The sequence below is a fragment of the Pelophylax lessonae genome, assembly GCF_965119305.1.
Source record: "Pelophylax lessonae genome assembly, chromosome: 7".
In the NCBI taxonomy this organism is placed as follows: domain Eukaryota; kingdom Metazoa; phylum Chordata; class Amphibia; order Anura; family Ranidae; genus Pelophylax; species Pelophylax lessonae.
This window is the reverse complement of record NC_138774.1, coordinates 56,829,516-56,844,849: the sequence shown is the minus strand read 5'-3', so window position 1 is coordinate 56,844,849 and position 15,334 is coordinate 56,829,516. Positions and strand designations below refer to the sequence as shown.

The window sequence follows — 15,334 nt, the reverse complement described above, 5'->3', positions numbered from 1 at the left end:
TGATTGCATTTCCATGTCCTGTGCACTGCGGGGAGGTCATATATAATCAATGTAGTGTCCTGGGTTTAGTATCACTTTAAAGGATACGTTGAAAAAAAAAAAAAATTTGAAATAATTAAATTAATGCACATCTTTTTGCAAATAAAAAAATATGCATTTATTCATTTTTTTTTTTTTTTTGGGGAGCCTGCAAAGCATTGCACCCATGATCAGCAGATTGTGGGTCCTATGCAGGGCTCTTGCAGGCTCTTACTGTGAGTATGCTGTGTGCTTGTACCTCGTACCAGCATTCAGTTACACACTGACAGCAACTTTCCTGTTTAAAGATTTTATTGCAAAGGTATAGATGATACAAACCTAGGTCCATAAAAGTACTAGAGATGAGTAGTACAATGTACTATACTATATATGTGCATATTATATATGTACAGTATATATATATATAATATGCACACATATTATATTATATGTATGTATATATATACATACATACAGGTCCTTTTAAAAAAATAAGCATATTGTGATAAAGTTCATTATTTTCTGTAATGTACTGATAAACATTAGACTTTCATATATTTTAGATTCATTACACACAACTGAAGTAGTGCAAGCCTTTTATTGTTTTAATATTGATGATTTTGGCATACAGCTCATGAAAAACCCAAATTCCTATCTCAAAAAATTAGCATATCATGAAAAGGTTCTCTAAACGAGCTATTAACCTAATCATCTGAATCAACTAATTAACTCTAAACACCTGCAAAAGATTCCTGAGGCTTTTAAAAACTCCCAAAAACCAATAGGGTATGACCACCCTCCTCCTGCGCTTGGTATCCAAACCCCTTGACCACACTCCTCACGGGACTCACAACTGGCTTCTCAAATGGCTTAAGTCTTGCTGCCCATATCGGACTGGGGTAGTCCACCGGTACTAGAATCAAAGAAAACAAAAAAGGGCGCACCGACCTAGCGCATTATCCTCAGTAGAAGGCTTTATTTATGTAACAATAAAAAATGGCTACTCACAGACGTAGATGAAAGTACATCATATCAAGCTAGATTGCTCCAATGTCCGGGTGTAGTCCATACAATCGTTCATAATCGATGAGATGACGGCAGACGCGTTTCGAGGCCTAGCCTCTTCCTCAGAGCCTCAGTGGCTCTGAGGAAGAGGCTAGGCCTCGAAACGCGTCAGCCGTCATCTCATCGATTATGAACGATTGTATGGACTACACCCGGACATTGGAGCAATCTAGCTTGATATGATGTACTTTCATCTACGTCTGTGAGTAGCCATTTTTTATTGTTACATAAATAAAGCCTTCTACTGAGGATAATGCGCTAGGTCGGTGCGCCCTTTTTTGTTTTCTTTGATTCTTTTAAAAACTCCCAGCCTGGTTCATTACTCAAAACCGCAATCATGGGTAAGACTGCCGACCTGACTGCTGTCCAGAAGGCCATCATTGACACCCTCAAGCAAGAGGGTAAGACACAGAAAGAAATTTCTGAACGAATAGGCTGTTCCCAGAGTGCTGTATCAAGGCACCTCAGTGGGAAGTCTGTGGGAAGGAAAAAGTGTGGCAGAAAACGCTGCACAACGAGAAGAGGTGACCGGACCCTGAGGAAGACTGGGGAGAAGGACCGATTCCAGACCTTGGGGGACCTGCAGAAGCAGTGGACTGAGTCTGGAGTAGAAACATCTAGAGCCACTGTGTACAGGCGTGTGTAGGAAATGGGCTACAGGTGCCGCATTCCCCAGGTCAAGCCACTTTTGAGCCAGAAACAGCGGCAGAAGCGCCTGACCTGGGCTACAGAGAAGCAGCACTGGACTGCTGCTTAGTGGTCCAAAGTACTTTTTTTGGATGAAAGCAAATTTTGCATGTCATTCGGAAATCAAGGTGCCAGAGTCTGGAGGAAGACTGGGGAGAGGGAAATGCCAAAATGCCTGAAGTCCAGTGTCAAGTACCCACAGTCAGTGATGGTCTGGGGTGCCATGTCAGCTGCTGGTGTTGGTCCACTGTGTTTTATCAAGGGCAGGGTCAATGCAGCTAGCTATCAGGAGATTTTGGAGCACTTCATGCTTCCATCTGCTGAAAAGCTTTATGGAGATGAAGATTTCATTTTTCAGCACGACCTGGCACCTGCTCACAGTGCCAAAACCACTGGTAAATGGTTTACTGACCATGGTATTACTGTGCTCAACTGGCCTGCCAACTCTCCTGACCTGAACCCCATAGAGAATCTGTGGGATGTTGTGAAGAGAAAGTTGAGAGACGCAAGACCCAACACTCTGGATGAGCTCAAGGCCGCTATCGAAGCATCCTGGGCCTCCATAACACCTCAGCAGTGCCACAGGCTGATTGCCTCCATGCCATGCCGCATTGAAGCAGTCATTTCTGCAAAAGGATTCCCGACCAAGTATTGAGTGCATAACTGAACATAATTATTTGAAGGTTGACTGTTTTTGTATTAAAAACACTTTTTTATTGGTCGGATGAAATATGCTAATTTTATGAGATAGGAATTTTGGGTTTTCATGTGCTGTATGCCAAAATCATCAATATTAAAACAATAAAAGGCTTGCACTACTTCAGTTGTGTGTAATGAATCTAAAATATATGAAAGTCTAATGTTTATCAGTACATTACAGAAAATAATGAACTTTATCACAATATGCTAATTTTTTGAAAAGGACCTGTGTGTATATATATATATATATATATATATATATATATATATATATATATATATATATATATATATATATACACATACAGTGGGTACGGAAAGTATTCAGACCCCCTTAAATTTTTCACTCTTTGTTATATTGCAGCCATTTGCTAAAATCATTTAAGTTCATTCTTCTTCCTCATGAATGTACACATAGCACCCCATACTGACAGAAAAACACAGAATTGTTGACATTGTTGCAGATTTTTAAAAAAAGAAAAACTGAAATATCACATGGTCCTAAGTATTCAGACCCTTTGCTCAGTATTTAGTAGAAGCCCCCTTTTGATCTAATACAGCCAGGAGTCTTTTTGGGAAAGATGCAACAAGTTTTTCACACCTGGATTTGGGGATCCTCTGCCATTCCTCCTTGAAGATCCTCTCCAGTTCTGTCAGGTTGGATGGTAAACATTGGTGGACAGCCATTTTTAGGTCTCTCCAGAGATGCTCAATTGGGTTTAAGTCAGGGCTCTGGCTGGGCCATTCAAGAACAGTCACGGAGTTGTTGTGAAGCCACTCCTTCGTTATTTTAGCTGTGTGCTTAGGGTCATTGTCTTGTTGGAAGGTAAAACTTCGGCCCAGTCTGAGGTCCAGAACACTCTGGAGAAGGTTTTTGTCCAGGATATCCTTGTACTTGGCCGCATTCATCTTTCCCTCGATTGCAACCAGTCGTCCTGTCCCTGCAACTGAAAAACACCCCCACAGCATGATGCTGCCACCACCATGCTTCACTGTTGGGACTGTATTGGACAGGTGATGAGCAGTGCCTGGTTTTCTCCACACATACAGCTTAGAATTAAGGCTAAAAAGTTCTATTTTGGTCTCATCAGACCAGAGAATCTTATTTCTCACCATCTTGGAGTCCTTCAGGTGTTTTTTTAGCAAACTCCATGCGGGCTTTCATGTGTCTTACACTGAGGAGAGGCTTCCGTCGGGCCACTCTGCCATAAAGCCCCGACTGGTGGAGGGCTGCAGTGATGGTTGACTTTCTACAACTTTCTCCCATCTCCTGACTGCATCTCTGGAGGTCAGCCACAGTGATCTTTGGGTTCTTCTTTACCTCTCTCAACAAGGCTCTTCTCCCCCGATAGCTCAGTTTGGCCGGACGGCCAGCTCTAGGAAGGGTTCTGGTCGTCCCAAACTTCTTCCATTTGAGGATTATGGAGGCCACTGTGCTCTTAGGAACCTTAAGTGCAGCAGAAATCTTTTTGTAACCTTGGCCAGATCTGTGCCTTGCCACAATTCTGTCTCTGAGCTCTTCAGGCAGTTCCTTTGACCTCATGATTCTCATTTGCTCTGACATGCATTGTGATCTGGAAGGTCTTATATAGACAGGTGTGTGGCTTTCCTAATCAAGTCCAATCAGTATAATCAAACACAGCTGGACTCAAATGAAGGTGTAGAACCATCTCAAGGATGATCAGAAGAAATGGAAAGCACCTGAGTTAAATATATGAGTGTCACAGCAAAGGGTCTGAATACTTAGGACCATGTGATATTTCAGTTTTTCTTTTTTAATAAATCTGCAACAATGTCAACAATTCTGTGTTTTTCCGTCAATATGGGGAGCTGTATGTACATTCATGAGGAAGAAGAATGAACTTAAATGATTTTAGCAAATGGCTGCAATATAACAAAGAGTGAAAAATTTAAGGGGGTCTGAATACTTTCCGTACCCACTGTATATATATATATATATATATATATATATATATATATATATATATTGTACTGTATGGTACAATACTAGGTCACAATAAGAAGGTCCAAGAGAGCAGAAATGAAGTGTACATCATACACAGGGATGCCTTAATGTTGTATGAGTAAAACCACACAAGCTTAGAGTGTGTAGGCCATACATAAAGATTTATGAAGAACAAGACAGGATTTGACAGGTTATAACAAGGGACACTGACCAAAACATTCAATGAACTACTACAGCATTCAAAAGCGCCAGGATAGTTTGTTGAGAACTACAATCTGACAGACGCAAAGGGGAAGGGGGGGAGGTTGCAGCTGTAGCAGTACCCTGAATACAGGCGTAACATGTAACAGGTTAGCAAAGGTGAACCTATCCTTTAAAGTAGAACTATAGCCAAAACTTTTTTTTTTCCATTTTGGATAGAGTAAGGGAGTGTTCTAACCCGTCTGATTTTTTTTTTTTTTTTCACCATCTGCGTCCCATTGGGGAGACTTCCCTTCACTTCCTGTCCCATAGCCAAACAGGAAGTGGGAGGAAATCCCTACAAATTAAAGGAGTTTATTGGGGACCCCCGGGTCACCAGAACTAGTGTCCCTATTGGAAGATTTCCCTTCTATTACTTTTCTGGGGACAACCCAAAAATTTAGATTTTCCTTTACTTTCACTTTCAATGATAATGGTAAAACAGGACAAATAGAGCGGATGAATTCTCCTAACAGGGACACACGCAGCAATAGAAACATGAATCCCTCTCCACTCTATCCAAAACTTAAAACAAGTTTTGCCTTTAGTTATCCTTTAATCTCTTTTGTATTAAGGTGATTGTAAAGTCTGGTATTATACTTACCTACCGGAGGAGCTGCATGCTTCTGCCTTTACAACCACTTTGATGTTATTTATATAGAAAATATTCCCATGTCAATGTAGAAAGTATGCAGTGACATGAGAATAAATGAATCATAAGTGAATCATAAGTGAGTCAAAGCACTCTGGGCTGCAACTTTTTGTTTAAAACAGCAGCAGAGGTAATCCTTTGAAAAGTTTTGCACTGAAGGGGAAACGTGTAAGAGGTGACCCCTGCTGCCCTTTATATAAGAGGCGTTGCATCAGCCGGAGTGCTGTGATTCCTTTCCTCTTTGCTAGAGTGCAATGAGCCAGACCGGCACCTGGGGATTTTGCAGCAGAGCCTGTGGAGAACCACCCCTGAACAGTATACGTATCTCCTTGTGTCACTACACACTACAAAAACCTGGAGGATCTATGGATTCAAAGTACACAGACCACACATCTGAAATAAAGGGTCAGTCCACACATAAGTAATATGGATTTTGGTTTCAGTATTATTGCATTGTCTGGGCTCATAGTGTAGTGTCATTCCTTTTCGCCGTACACAAACAAAAATGACAACTGCGAACCGCCCCAATTTCTAACTAGCTTTTAGAGCAAGGGAAGCACATGGAGGGGTTTTGAACACAGCAAACAAAACAAAACTTATTTCCCAGCACAAACAGCTAGTAAGAAAAAAAATAAAAAATACAAAATGACACTTTAAATTTGCGTTAATAGCAGAGGTTTTAGTTGCACATTATTTGCAAATATATACGAAAGCAGCACTGTCTTATCAAGGGCCCTTCTGTAGAGTGCGGTCCTAACTATAATCAGTGTCTCCATGTTGGAGCACATATATAGCAATGGATAAATTAAGGAAAGGTGTGCCTGGAGGGAGTCCAATCCTCCTTTAACCAATTCCTTCCCGCCCTGGCATCCTCTTTAAGGCCGGGTTCACATATGTGCCAATTCGCATGATATGCGAGTGTGACCGGCTCCATTCAGAGCCGGTTCAAAAAAGACCGGGGCGGCTGAGGTTATCATTCCCAAAGAGTCCTGTTCAGGACCCCATGGTGGGAACTGCAGCCATACATATGTGAACCCAGCCTAAAAGTATTAACACCTAGGAGGGTGGGAAGGAATGGCCATCATGTGATTCCTGGGATTGGCTGTCACAGTGTTTACATGACTGGAAGCTGGTCCTGCTGGCTACTGTTGTTTACTTGGGCCTGAGAGACATTTTCGGCAGCTCAGTCTTTGTGCTGGGAGTGCTCCCTCGTCACTGGAGTTGATTGACAGGAGTGGGAGCCAATGGCTCCCCCTGCTATCAACCTGCCCAATGAAGAGGGAGACAGCAGCGAGAGGCGCTGCTCTCGTGCATGTCGCTGCTCTCGTGAATGTCGCTGGATCGGATCGGGCTCAGGTAAGTATAAGGAGGGATGGCTCCTGCAACAGAGAGGGTTTTTTACCTTAATGCATATAATGCATTAAGGTAAAAAAAAAAAAAAAAAAAACTTGTGGCTTTAGAACCACTTTTTTTATAGGTATAGCAATTTTCATAAAGTTAAATAGATCCAGCTTGAACCAGTGTGAGTATGTACATGCCATACGTCTGAGATACCAGTGGAAGCTGGAAATCAGTGCTTTAAGCACCCTAATACAGTTATTGCCATGATATTCTATGGGTACTGTGCCAAGTGGCTTCTGCTGCTTACAGGAGGTCGACCGCCCAGCATGGGTGCCATTCAGAGAATACTTTGCATTTTCTCAGTAAAGATGCTGAGAAAAGATGGAGAGGCGGGGCTGTGACATGGAAATCTCTACCTCGTCCAATTAGAGAACACTTTGCATTTACTGAGAAAATGCATCTCAATCCACTGAGCATCTGTGAAATGTGCTGGAAAAACAAGCGGTGGCCTCACCTCACAACTTAGAGGACCTAAGGCCCAACTCAGTGCGCATGCTGTGCCCTCATTGCATCTGTTAACTGCTTGTTTTGTCTAGGGATAAACACAGCGCCTATACTCACCCAATCCTTCAAAGCGGCGCATACCCACGTCCAGCTGTGGACTATTCCTGAAGTCTTCATGTCCAAAGCCGGTTTATGGGCATGACAACGTCAGGAACAGTCCACAGCACCGCTGTACCGTAGGGGGCAGGAGCCGAAGGGACCAGTCTTGCACTGTGAGAATCGGAGGATTAGGTGAGTATATTTCTGCTCTCTGAACTCTAAAACCAAAATGAGCAATTTCAGGTTTTGCGTTGTAGCTTGTATATTTCATTCAATTTTCACACTATGATGAACATCAGCATACCCATCATTGGTGTTTATGATTTTCCTTGTACAAAATGAGCAATTACCCCTGCAGTGCAGGCACAGCCCCACTGAATGGTAAAAAAATAAATAAAATTGCTCAGAGTTCTGCTTTAAAGGATCTGCTACTGGCGGCTTGGTGCCAGATACCAAAGCATATCTTCAGAGATCTAGTGGCGTCCATGTCTCGATGGGTCAGGGCACTTTTGGCAGCAAAGGGGGACCTACTAAATATTGGGTGAGTGTTCATATTGTTATGGCTGATCGGTGTATATTTACAAACCATGCACAGAAACGAGGTGGAAATAGCGATTGATAAGATTATATATATTTAGGTAAAATTAAGAGTTTTTGCTGTCGCATACTAGGAGAGATAAGCAGCTATCATGATTCAAACCCACCATTCTTCATCCAAAATGGAAAGGCTGAACATCTTAATGGAGGGTTAAAGGTCAGACTTTCAAGATCACAGTAACACTGAAAACCAATATTTTATGAAGAAGTTGCTAAACTGCTAAATTGGAGTCTGAGCAGATTCTTTGACACTGAAAACATTCATTTGATCACAGGAAAGGAAACAGCTCAGCATCATGAGGACCTCCATCTCTCACCTGTCTGGAGTCTGTTTGTAGCGGCCGTACCCTCCACCGGAAGAGGTGGGTGTTGAGAAGCTCCCAGAGGGGTGTCTGTAAGGCTGTCCTTTATCTATGGCTGTCGGGGATGTGGCGATATGAGGAGTCTCTGGATAGCTCACCGGCCTGTGTAAACAGAAATTACAGGAATGAGAAGCTGCTGACACAGGTACAGCTCACTTAGGGCCCTTCGGGCATCTCCTCCCTCGTCACACCTTTCTCAGCTGTCTCCTCGGCACACGCTGTGCCAGTTTTTCAAGATTAGGTCGGCCCTAATTATTAGAGTTTCCTAACACTTGTTCTGTGTGGAGAAGATTGTCAGCGGGCATATAAAACAGGGAACACCCGCAAAAAGTGCAGCGATGTTCGGGGAAAATGACAAAAGGTAACTCCACTTTAGTTGGGGAAAAAATTAGCAAATAAAAAAAAAAAAAAAATACTACAACGTAAATAATTGTGACACAAGTCATAATGTACTTAAATGGTAATTCAAGTGACCTTTTCTTTTCAATCTACAGCACTGTAAAATGCAATATGGCTACCTGGAGGCATTCTGTACATAAATGGCGTGCAGAACACCCTACGTTCACATGTTGGCGTAGCGGATCGCGGGCAGAATCACCACAATTCTGCCCGCGATCCGGAATCATTGCAAACTGCGGGACGCCTGTGCGATACTCGTGATTTGCAATGGCACCCCAAACGCTGTGCCATGTTGCTGCGATTTCCGCCTGCCGAATCGCGGTAACATCGCGCAAACAGAATCGCGGGATGCATGACGCCCAAAAAGGTACAAGAGCTTCTTTTGTGCGTCATGCGTCCTGCGATTCTGTTTGCATGATCTTACCGCAATTCGGCAGGCGGAAATCACAGCAACATCGCACAGTGTTTGGGGTGCCATTTCAAATCACGGGCATCGCACAGGCGTCCCGCGATTTGCAATGATCCCGGATTGCGAGCTGAATTGTGGTAATTCTACCCGTGATCCGCTACGCCCACATGTGAACGTAGCCTTAGATAGGTCATTTCCTGCTTGTGTGATTGGCTTACTGATACTCTCAGAAGTCTGCACTAAGATACAAATTCTATTTTGGGTATCCGATGCAACAAAAATGCAATTTTTAGTGAGCTACGCTCAAAGGAAATAACATCTAAAGAGTAGAAGAACCTGCAATTTTCCTCATTAGAGCCCTGCAGGTGCAGCAGCCAATTACAAAACCACTCCCATACAGATTCACTGTACACATGGACACAGACAAACTGCTATTTTTCCAGGATAACAAAGGGTAGGAATCTGCAACAAAGTTTGTTACAATCCTTGTAATGTACAGAGATCACCCAGAGGGAAATGTTTTTATTTTCTCAACAAAAGTGGAGTTACTCTAAATGAGGAAAAAAAGCATTTTCCTCTGAAAGATCTATGTACATTGCAAGGATTTTAACAAACTTTGTTGCCAATTCTTACCTTTTGTTATCCTGGAGAAAAAGTGGTCTGTCTGTGCCCATGTGCACAATGAAACTGTATGGGAGTGGTTTTGTAATTATAAATCAGCTGCTGCACCTGCAGGGCTTTAATAAGGAAAGATGAAGGGTCTGCATCCCTTTAGACGTGATTTCCTTTGGGCGTAGCTCACCAAAAATGCAATTTTTGTTGCAGAGGATGCTTCAAAATCTGATTTGTATTTTAGTGCAGACTTCTGGGGAATTCAGTAAGCCAATCACACAAGCAGGAAATTACATACCTTGGGGGGGTGTTGTGTACATCATCTGTGTGCAGAATGCCTCCGGATAGCCATAATGCATTTTACAATTACAGCACTGCAGTATGAAAAGGAAAGGTCATTTTTAACAACATTCAATTACAATATGACTTGTGTCGCAATTGTATATACTAAATTCTTTTTTTATATCTGTTCACACAAAAGTGGAGTTACCCTTTAAAGGTTAAGTTCCCCTTGTTTGCATCCTTCCCCTCTTTTTGGGGGGGAGCAGGTACCAGGTTTTGCAGGTACCGCTCCCATCTATGGTCAGATCGCTGCGGTGGACTGTGCAGAAGTTCAGCCCCCCTCCTTCCCCCTGTAGCCTTCTGGGACACATTACAGGTCCCAGAAGCCTGAGGCATCATTCACAAAGTGCAGCGCACCTCACGCAGTAGGAGAGCTGCTGTGAAGCTAGAAGGCTTCACTGCCAGTTTCCCTTACCTAAGATGCCCGCGCTTGCGCCCTAAGCCGATTGAAGAATCCGCTCGGATGAAAACAGCCCTGCATACCTGGACAGGTAAGTGTCCTTATATTAAAAGTCAGCAGGCACAGTATTTGTAGCTGCTGACTTTTTTTTTTTTTTTTCTTTTGTGGGAGACTGGAGTTCCTCCTCTTTAATTAATGGGATTGTGTAGAAAAGAGGGAAATACTCTGGAGATTGCCATGGGTTATTAAAGTATAACTAAAGGCTCTGATTAAAAAAAAATAAAAAAAATTTTAAGTAAAGGCAAACTTTTTTTTTTGATTAGAGAAGGATTAGAACCCCTGTCAGGTTATTATTTCTGCCTATGCCCAGTTAGGGAGATTCACCCTCTCCATTTGTTCTGTATACTGGTATCACCGAGAGTGAAAGTGAAAGAAAACCCCAAATTTTGGGTTGTCACCAGAACTCTTCCAATGGGGATTCTAGTTTTGATATCCCTGGAGACAAGGAATTTCTTCACTTTAGGGAGATTTCCTCTGTTTTAGTTATGGGACAGGAAGCGAAGATAAACCTTCTCAATGGGATATAGATAGCAAAAAAAAAAAAACAACAGGGGTTCTAGCCCATCCTTACTCTATCCAAAATGAAAAAAGTTTTTCTTTTATTTTAAGAAGTGAAAAAAATCCGGATTTACTTTGTTCAATTAAACTATTTTCTTAAAACTGCTAACAGATTTTTTTTTTTATGATACCGTAGCCTAGTGGGTGCTCAAAATGTGGCCCTTCAGCTGTTGTGGAATTAAAAGTCCCAAGGGGCATTGCAATGCTGACAGTTACAAGTGTTATTCCCAAAGGCAGAGGCATGATGGGACTTGTAGTTCCGCAACAGCTGGAGGCGCACAGGTTGAGCACTCATGCGTGTGGTCTCTTAAGTCACAAATGCTTTTCCCTGCCTGTCAGCGGTAATGTACACTGAGGTGGCACATGTGCTACTTCTAATACATTTATGAATCTGCTCTGTGCTGATGGGACTCCGGTGCGCATGTGTGGGAGTGACACGATCGTGGCCCAACCAATCAAGTGCGTTCAGAGTGAATCTGGAGGGAAGGCCGGAAGTAGATGAAAGCGCCCAGGACCAGTTGGAGGGCTGCATTTGACAGGTACGTCTGCCATAATGTGTTCATATGCAGTCCACACTAACACATTATGGCATAATACATCTGGGGGCCCATTAAAGAAAACTATATAGTAGAGTTTGATTCCACTTTAAGGCCCCAGGCATGTACACTCTATGCTTTTTCAGCTGTCTATGAAGGCGTTAGGCTTTTTTTTCCCCCCTGCCTCTATTCAGGCCACTGAAATGTATTAGTGCTTAAAGCGTTTAAATGAGCTCACAAACGTTTCTTTTTATGCAAAAATGCTGCTGCCAGGAGGATAGGTGTTTTTTTTTTCCATTGGATTGTCACACAACTCTTCATATTCTCTGATCACCAGACTCATACTGTACTATACTGGCTGCAGGCATCTATATGCTAGCACACATACCAGAAGAGACTACAGGAAATGTATGCTCATGTACAGGACAACAGAATGCTACTCTAGGACCGAATAATATGTATCCTGACCATTCTGATGAAGCTGGTCTCTCTAGCTCGCCCACAGACTGAATGAGAGAAATCACTTGATCCTCCCCATCAATACTAAACAGCATGGATGGTGGAATTTCCCCTGCAGCCTATTGTATTCTGACATTAGCGACACCTGAACAGTGGCTGCATCTGATACAATGCAGTCACTTTTTTTAGCTGACAATTTTCCACCCAGCTCATCGATCTTTAAATTGAGATTTATGGAGCCAGGTGCCACCTACGCCGACTCGGATTTTGGCGGATTCAGAAGGAACCAGGAGAAATCCAAGCTGCGTATGGCTGACTTTAGTTTACCTTTCTTTCAAAACACTTCAGAAATGATTTAAGGCCCCTTTCACACAAAGGGCTCGTTCAGGTCCTCCTATCAGTTTCCTGATTGGAACCCCTATGCACCCCTATGGACCAGCTAATGTAAACACTTGTATCCGTTTACATCTGCCTACCTCCAATCCAATCTGGTCCGCTAAAAAAAAAAAAACCAATAAAAAAAAGAAAGAAAAAAACAGAAGGGGATCCGTCCCCCTACGTCTAGACCAGTGGCTCTCAACTCCGGTCCTCTGGACCCACTAACTGGCCAGATTTTAAGTATTACCTTGGGGAGATGCAGGCTAGAATACTGCAATCACTGAGCAGCAAATGAGATTACCTGTGATGTAATTTATTTATCTTGCAAACCTGGCCTGTTGGTGGGTCCCGAGGACCGGAATTGAGAACCACTGGTCTAGACTGATCAGATCAGAGGGACACTGCTATAGAGCACATTGGGCTCTGTTTCCACTCTGCATAAACTGAGCGGACACAGACCAATCATCTGCTGCTCTGCTCTAATCAGCTGACAGATCCCCTGCTGATCAAATGGGTCCACCCAGTGTGAAAGCAAATTTACATAACACGGAAAAGCCATAAAAAAAAAGAAGATTGGAAAAAAATGGATTTTTGTAAGATCTTACCGTAAAATCCTTTTCTCTTAAGCTCATTGACAGACGTAGTCTTCTTGATTCTCAAGAGCTGGGTTATGTTGTCTCCGCAGGAGTAGGACTAGGCAGAAAGACAAAACGTTCTGGCTCCACCTTAGGGGCAGTCCCTGAGGGTATATCCTCCCTCTCTCTGCTACAGGGAATCAGTTCTGTTCTAAAGCAGTAACAGAGAATTTAACCCAACCCAACTCAATGATAGAGGGGCGGGTACTACGTCTGTCAATGAGCTTAAGAGAAAAGGATTTTACGGTAAGATCTTACAAAAATCCATTTTTCTCTATCGCTCATTGACAGACGTAGTCTTCTTGATTCTCAAGAGCTGGGACATCCAGAAGCAGTGCCACAAATGAGGGGTGGGATTGACAAAATCAAATCCAATCTAGAAGGCCCAACCGGTGCCAAACTAGAAGTTTTAAAGGCTCATTATAAACAAAGAATGAGACTAAAGAAAAATTTTCCAACGGAAAAAACCCTCGAGGTAGACCACTGGTCTCCTCAAATTGCGGCCTGCAAAACCTTGCGGCCAAACGAGGCATCAGACGATGCCATTACATCAACTTTATAATGTTTAGTAAAGGTATGCACCGACGACCAGGTAGCCGCCTTGCACACCTGGACCACTGACGCCTGATTGCGAAAGGCCCATGACGCACTAAGCGCCCGAGTGGAGTGCGCCTTAACAGGGAACGGGGGCTCCCGACCCTTAATAGAATAAGCCTGTACTACCGTCTGTCTGATCCATCTGGAAATGGTCGCGGCAGATGCAGGCAACCCCTTTTTGGGTCCATCTGGGATCACAAAAAGTGAATCCGTCTTGCGAAACGAGTCGGTCGTTTTCAAGTATACCCTGATCGCCCGGACCACATCCAAGGAGTGTAAAGCAAACTCTCGCGGATGACTGGGCTTAGGACACAGGGAAGGTAACACAATTTCTTCATTCAGATGAAATTCTGAAACCACTTTTGGTAGGAAGGATGGATTCGGACGAAGAACCACCTTATCTCTATGAACCACCAGATATGGTGAATGACAAGATAATGCGGCCAGTTCTGACACCCTGCGTGCAGAAGTGATAGCCACCAAGAAGGCCACCTTCTGGGACAACGTAGGTAGAGGAATCTCCCTAATATCTTCAAAGGGAGGTTTCTGAAGAACCGACAACACTAAATTAAGATCCCAGGATGGTAACGGCGCGTGCACTGGCAGAGCCAGGTGTCGCACCCCCTGGATGAAATTCCGCACCAAGGAATGAGTAGACAAAGGCTTCTGAAAGAAGATAGCAAATGCTGAAACCAGACCCTTGATAACACTCAAGGCCAGCTTCTGCTCAACTCCCTGTTGCAGAAAAGCCAATATTCGGACTACCGAATAAAGATGTAGATGGAACCCAAGGGATTCACACCACACAATATAAGACTTCCATGTACGATGATAATCTTTCTGGAAGTCGCTTTCCTTGTTTTAACTAGAGTAGGAATAACTGAAGCTGACAATCCCTTGTCCTTCAGCACCTGGGTCTCAATAACCAGGCCGTTTAAAACCAGCGATCGTAAAGCAGGATGGAAGATCGGTCCCTGAGACAGTAGATCCTCCCTGAGAGGAAGTCTCCACGGGACGTCCGCCACCAGTCTGACCAAGTCGGCGTATCAAGCTCGACGAGGCCAGTCCGGAGCTGCCAGGATTACTGGAATTCCTTCCTCCTCTATCCTGCGAAGAAGTCTTGGCAGTAACCCAAGAGGAGGGAAGGCATATATTAGCTGGTATTGCCCCCACGGGGTGACCAGTGCGTCTGCGGTCTCTGCTAGAGGATCGCGGGAGCGAGCCACGAATCTCTGTACTTTTCTGTTGAATCGTGATGCCAACAGATCCACATCCGGGGTACCCCAACGTAGGCACAACTGGTGGAAAACTTCTGGATGGAGGGACCATTCCCCCTGATCGGGGGAGATAATCTGCCTGCCAATTTTCCACCCCCGGAATGAACACCGCAGAGATAGCTGGAACAAATCGTTCCGCCCAGCGAAGAATGCAAGCCACTTCTTTGGCCGCTCGGACACTCTTGGTGCCCCCCTGGTGATTGACATAAGCCACGGCCGTGGCGTTGTCCAACTGGATCCGAACCGGGCTGCCCTGGAGCTGCTCGGTCCAGTGAATCAGACAAAGTCTGATCGCTCTCAGTTCCAATACATTTATCGGTAACCTGGATTCTTCCGGGGACCAAAGTCCCTGAACGGATAACTGACCGAGAATTCCTCCCCATCCGGATAGGCTGGCATCCGTGGTCACTATCGTCCAATATATTGGCAGAAATGACTTTCC

The 15,334-nt window shown here is 43.8% G+C and overlaps 1 protein-coding gene across 4 annotated transcripts in view; it reads right to left on the bottom strand.

The window, feature by feature from the left end:
* SIPA1L3 (signal induced proliferation associated 1 like 3) overlaps window positions 1-15,334 on the bottom strand; it is a 363,749-nt gene that overhangs the window by 57,034 nt on the left and 291,381 nt on the right. For all 4 annotated transcript variants that reach the window (XM_082263616.1, XM_082263619.1, XM_082263618.1 and 1 more), the window contains exon 13: window positions 8,186-8,332. In XM_082263616.1, the coding sequence (XP_082119742.1) occupies window positions 8,186-8,332 (147 nt within the window). The remainder of the gene's footprint in view (window positions 1-8,185; window positions 8,333-15,334) is intronic.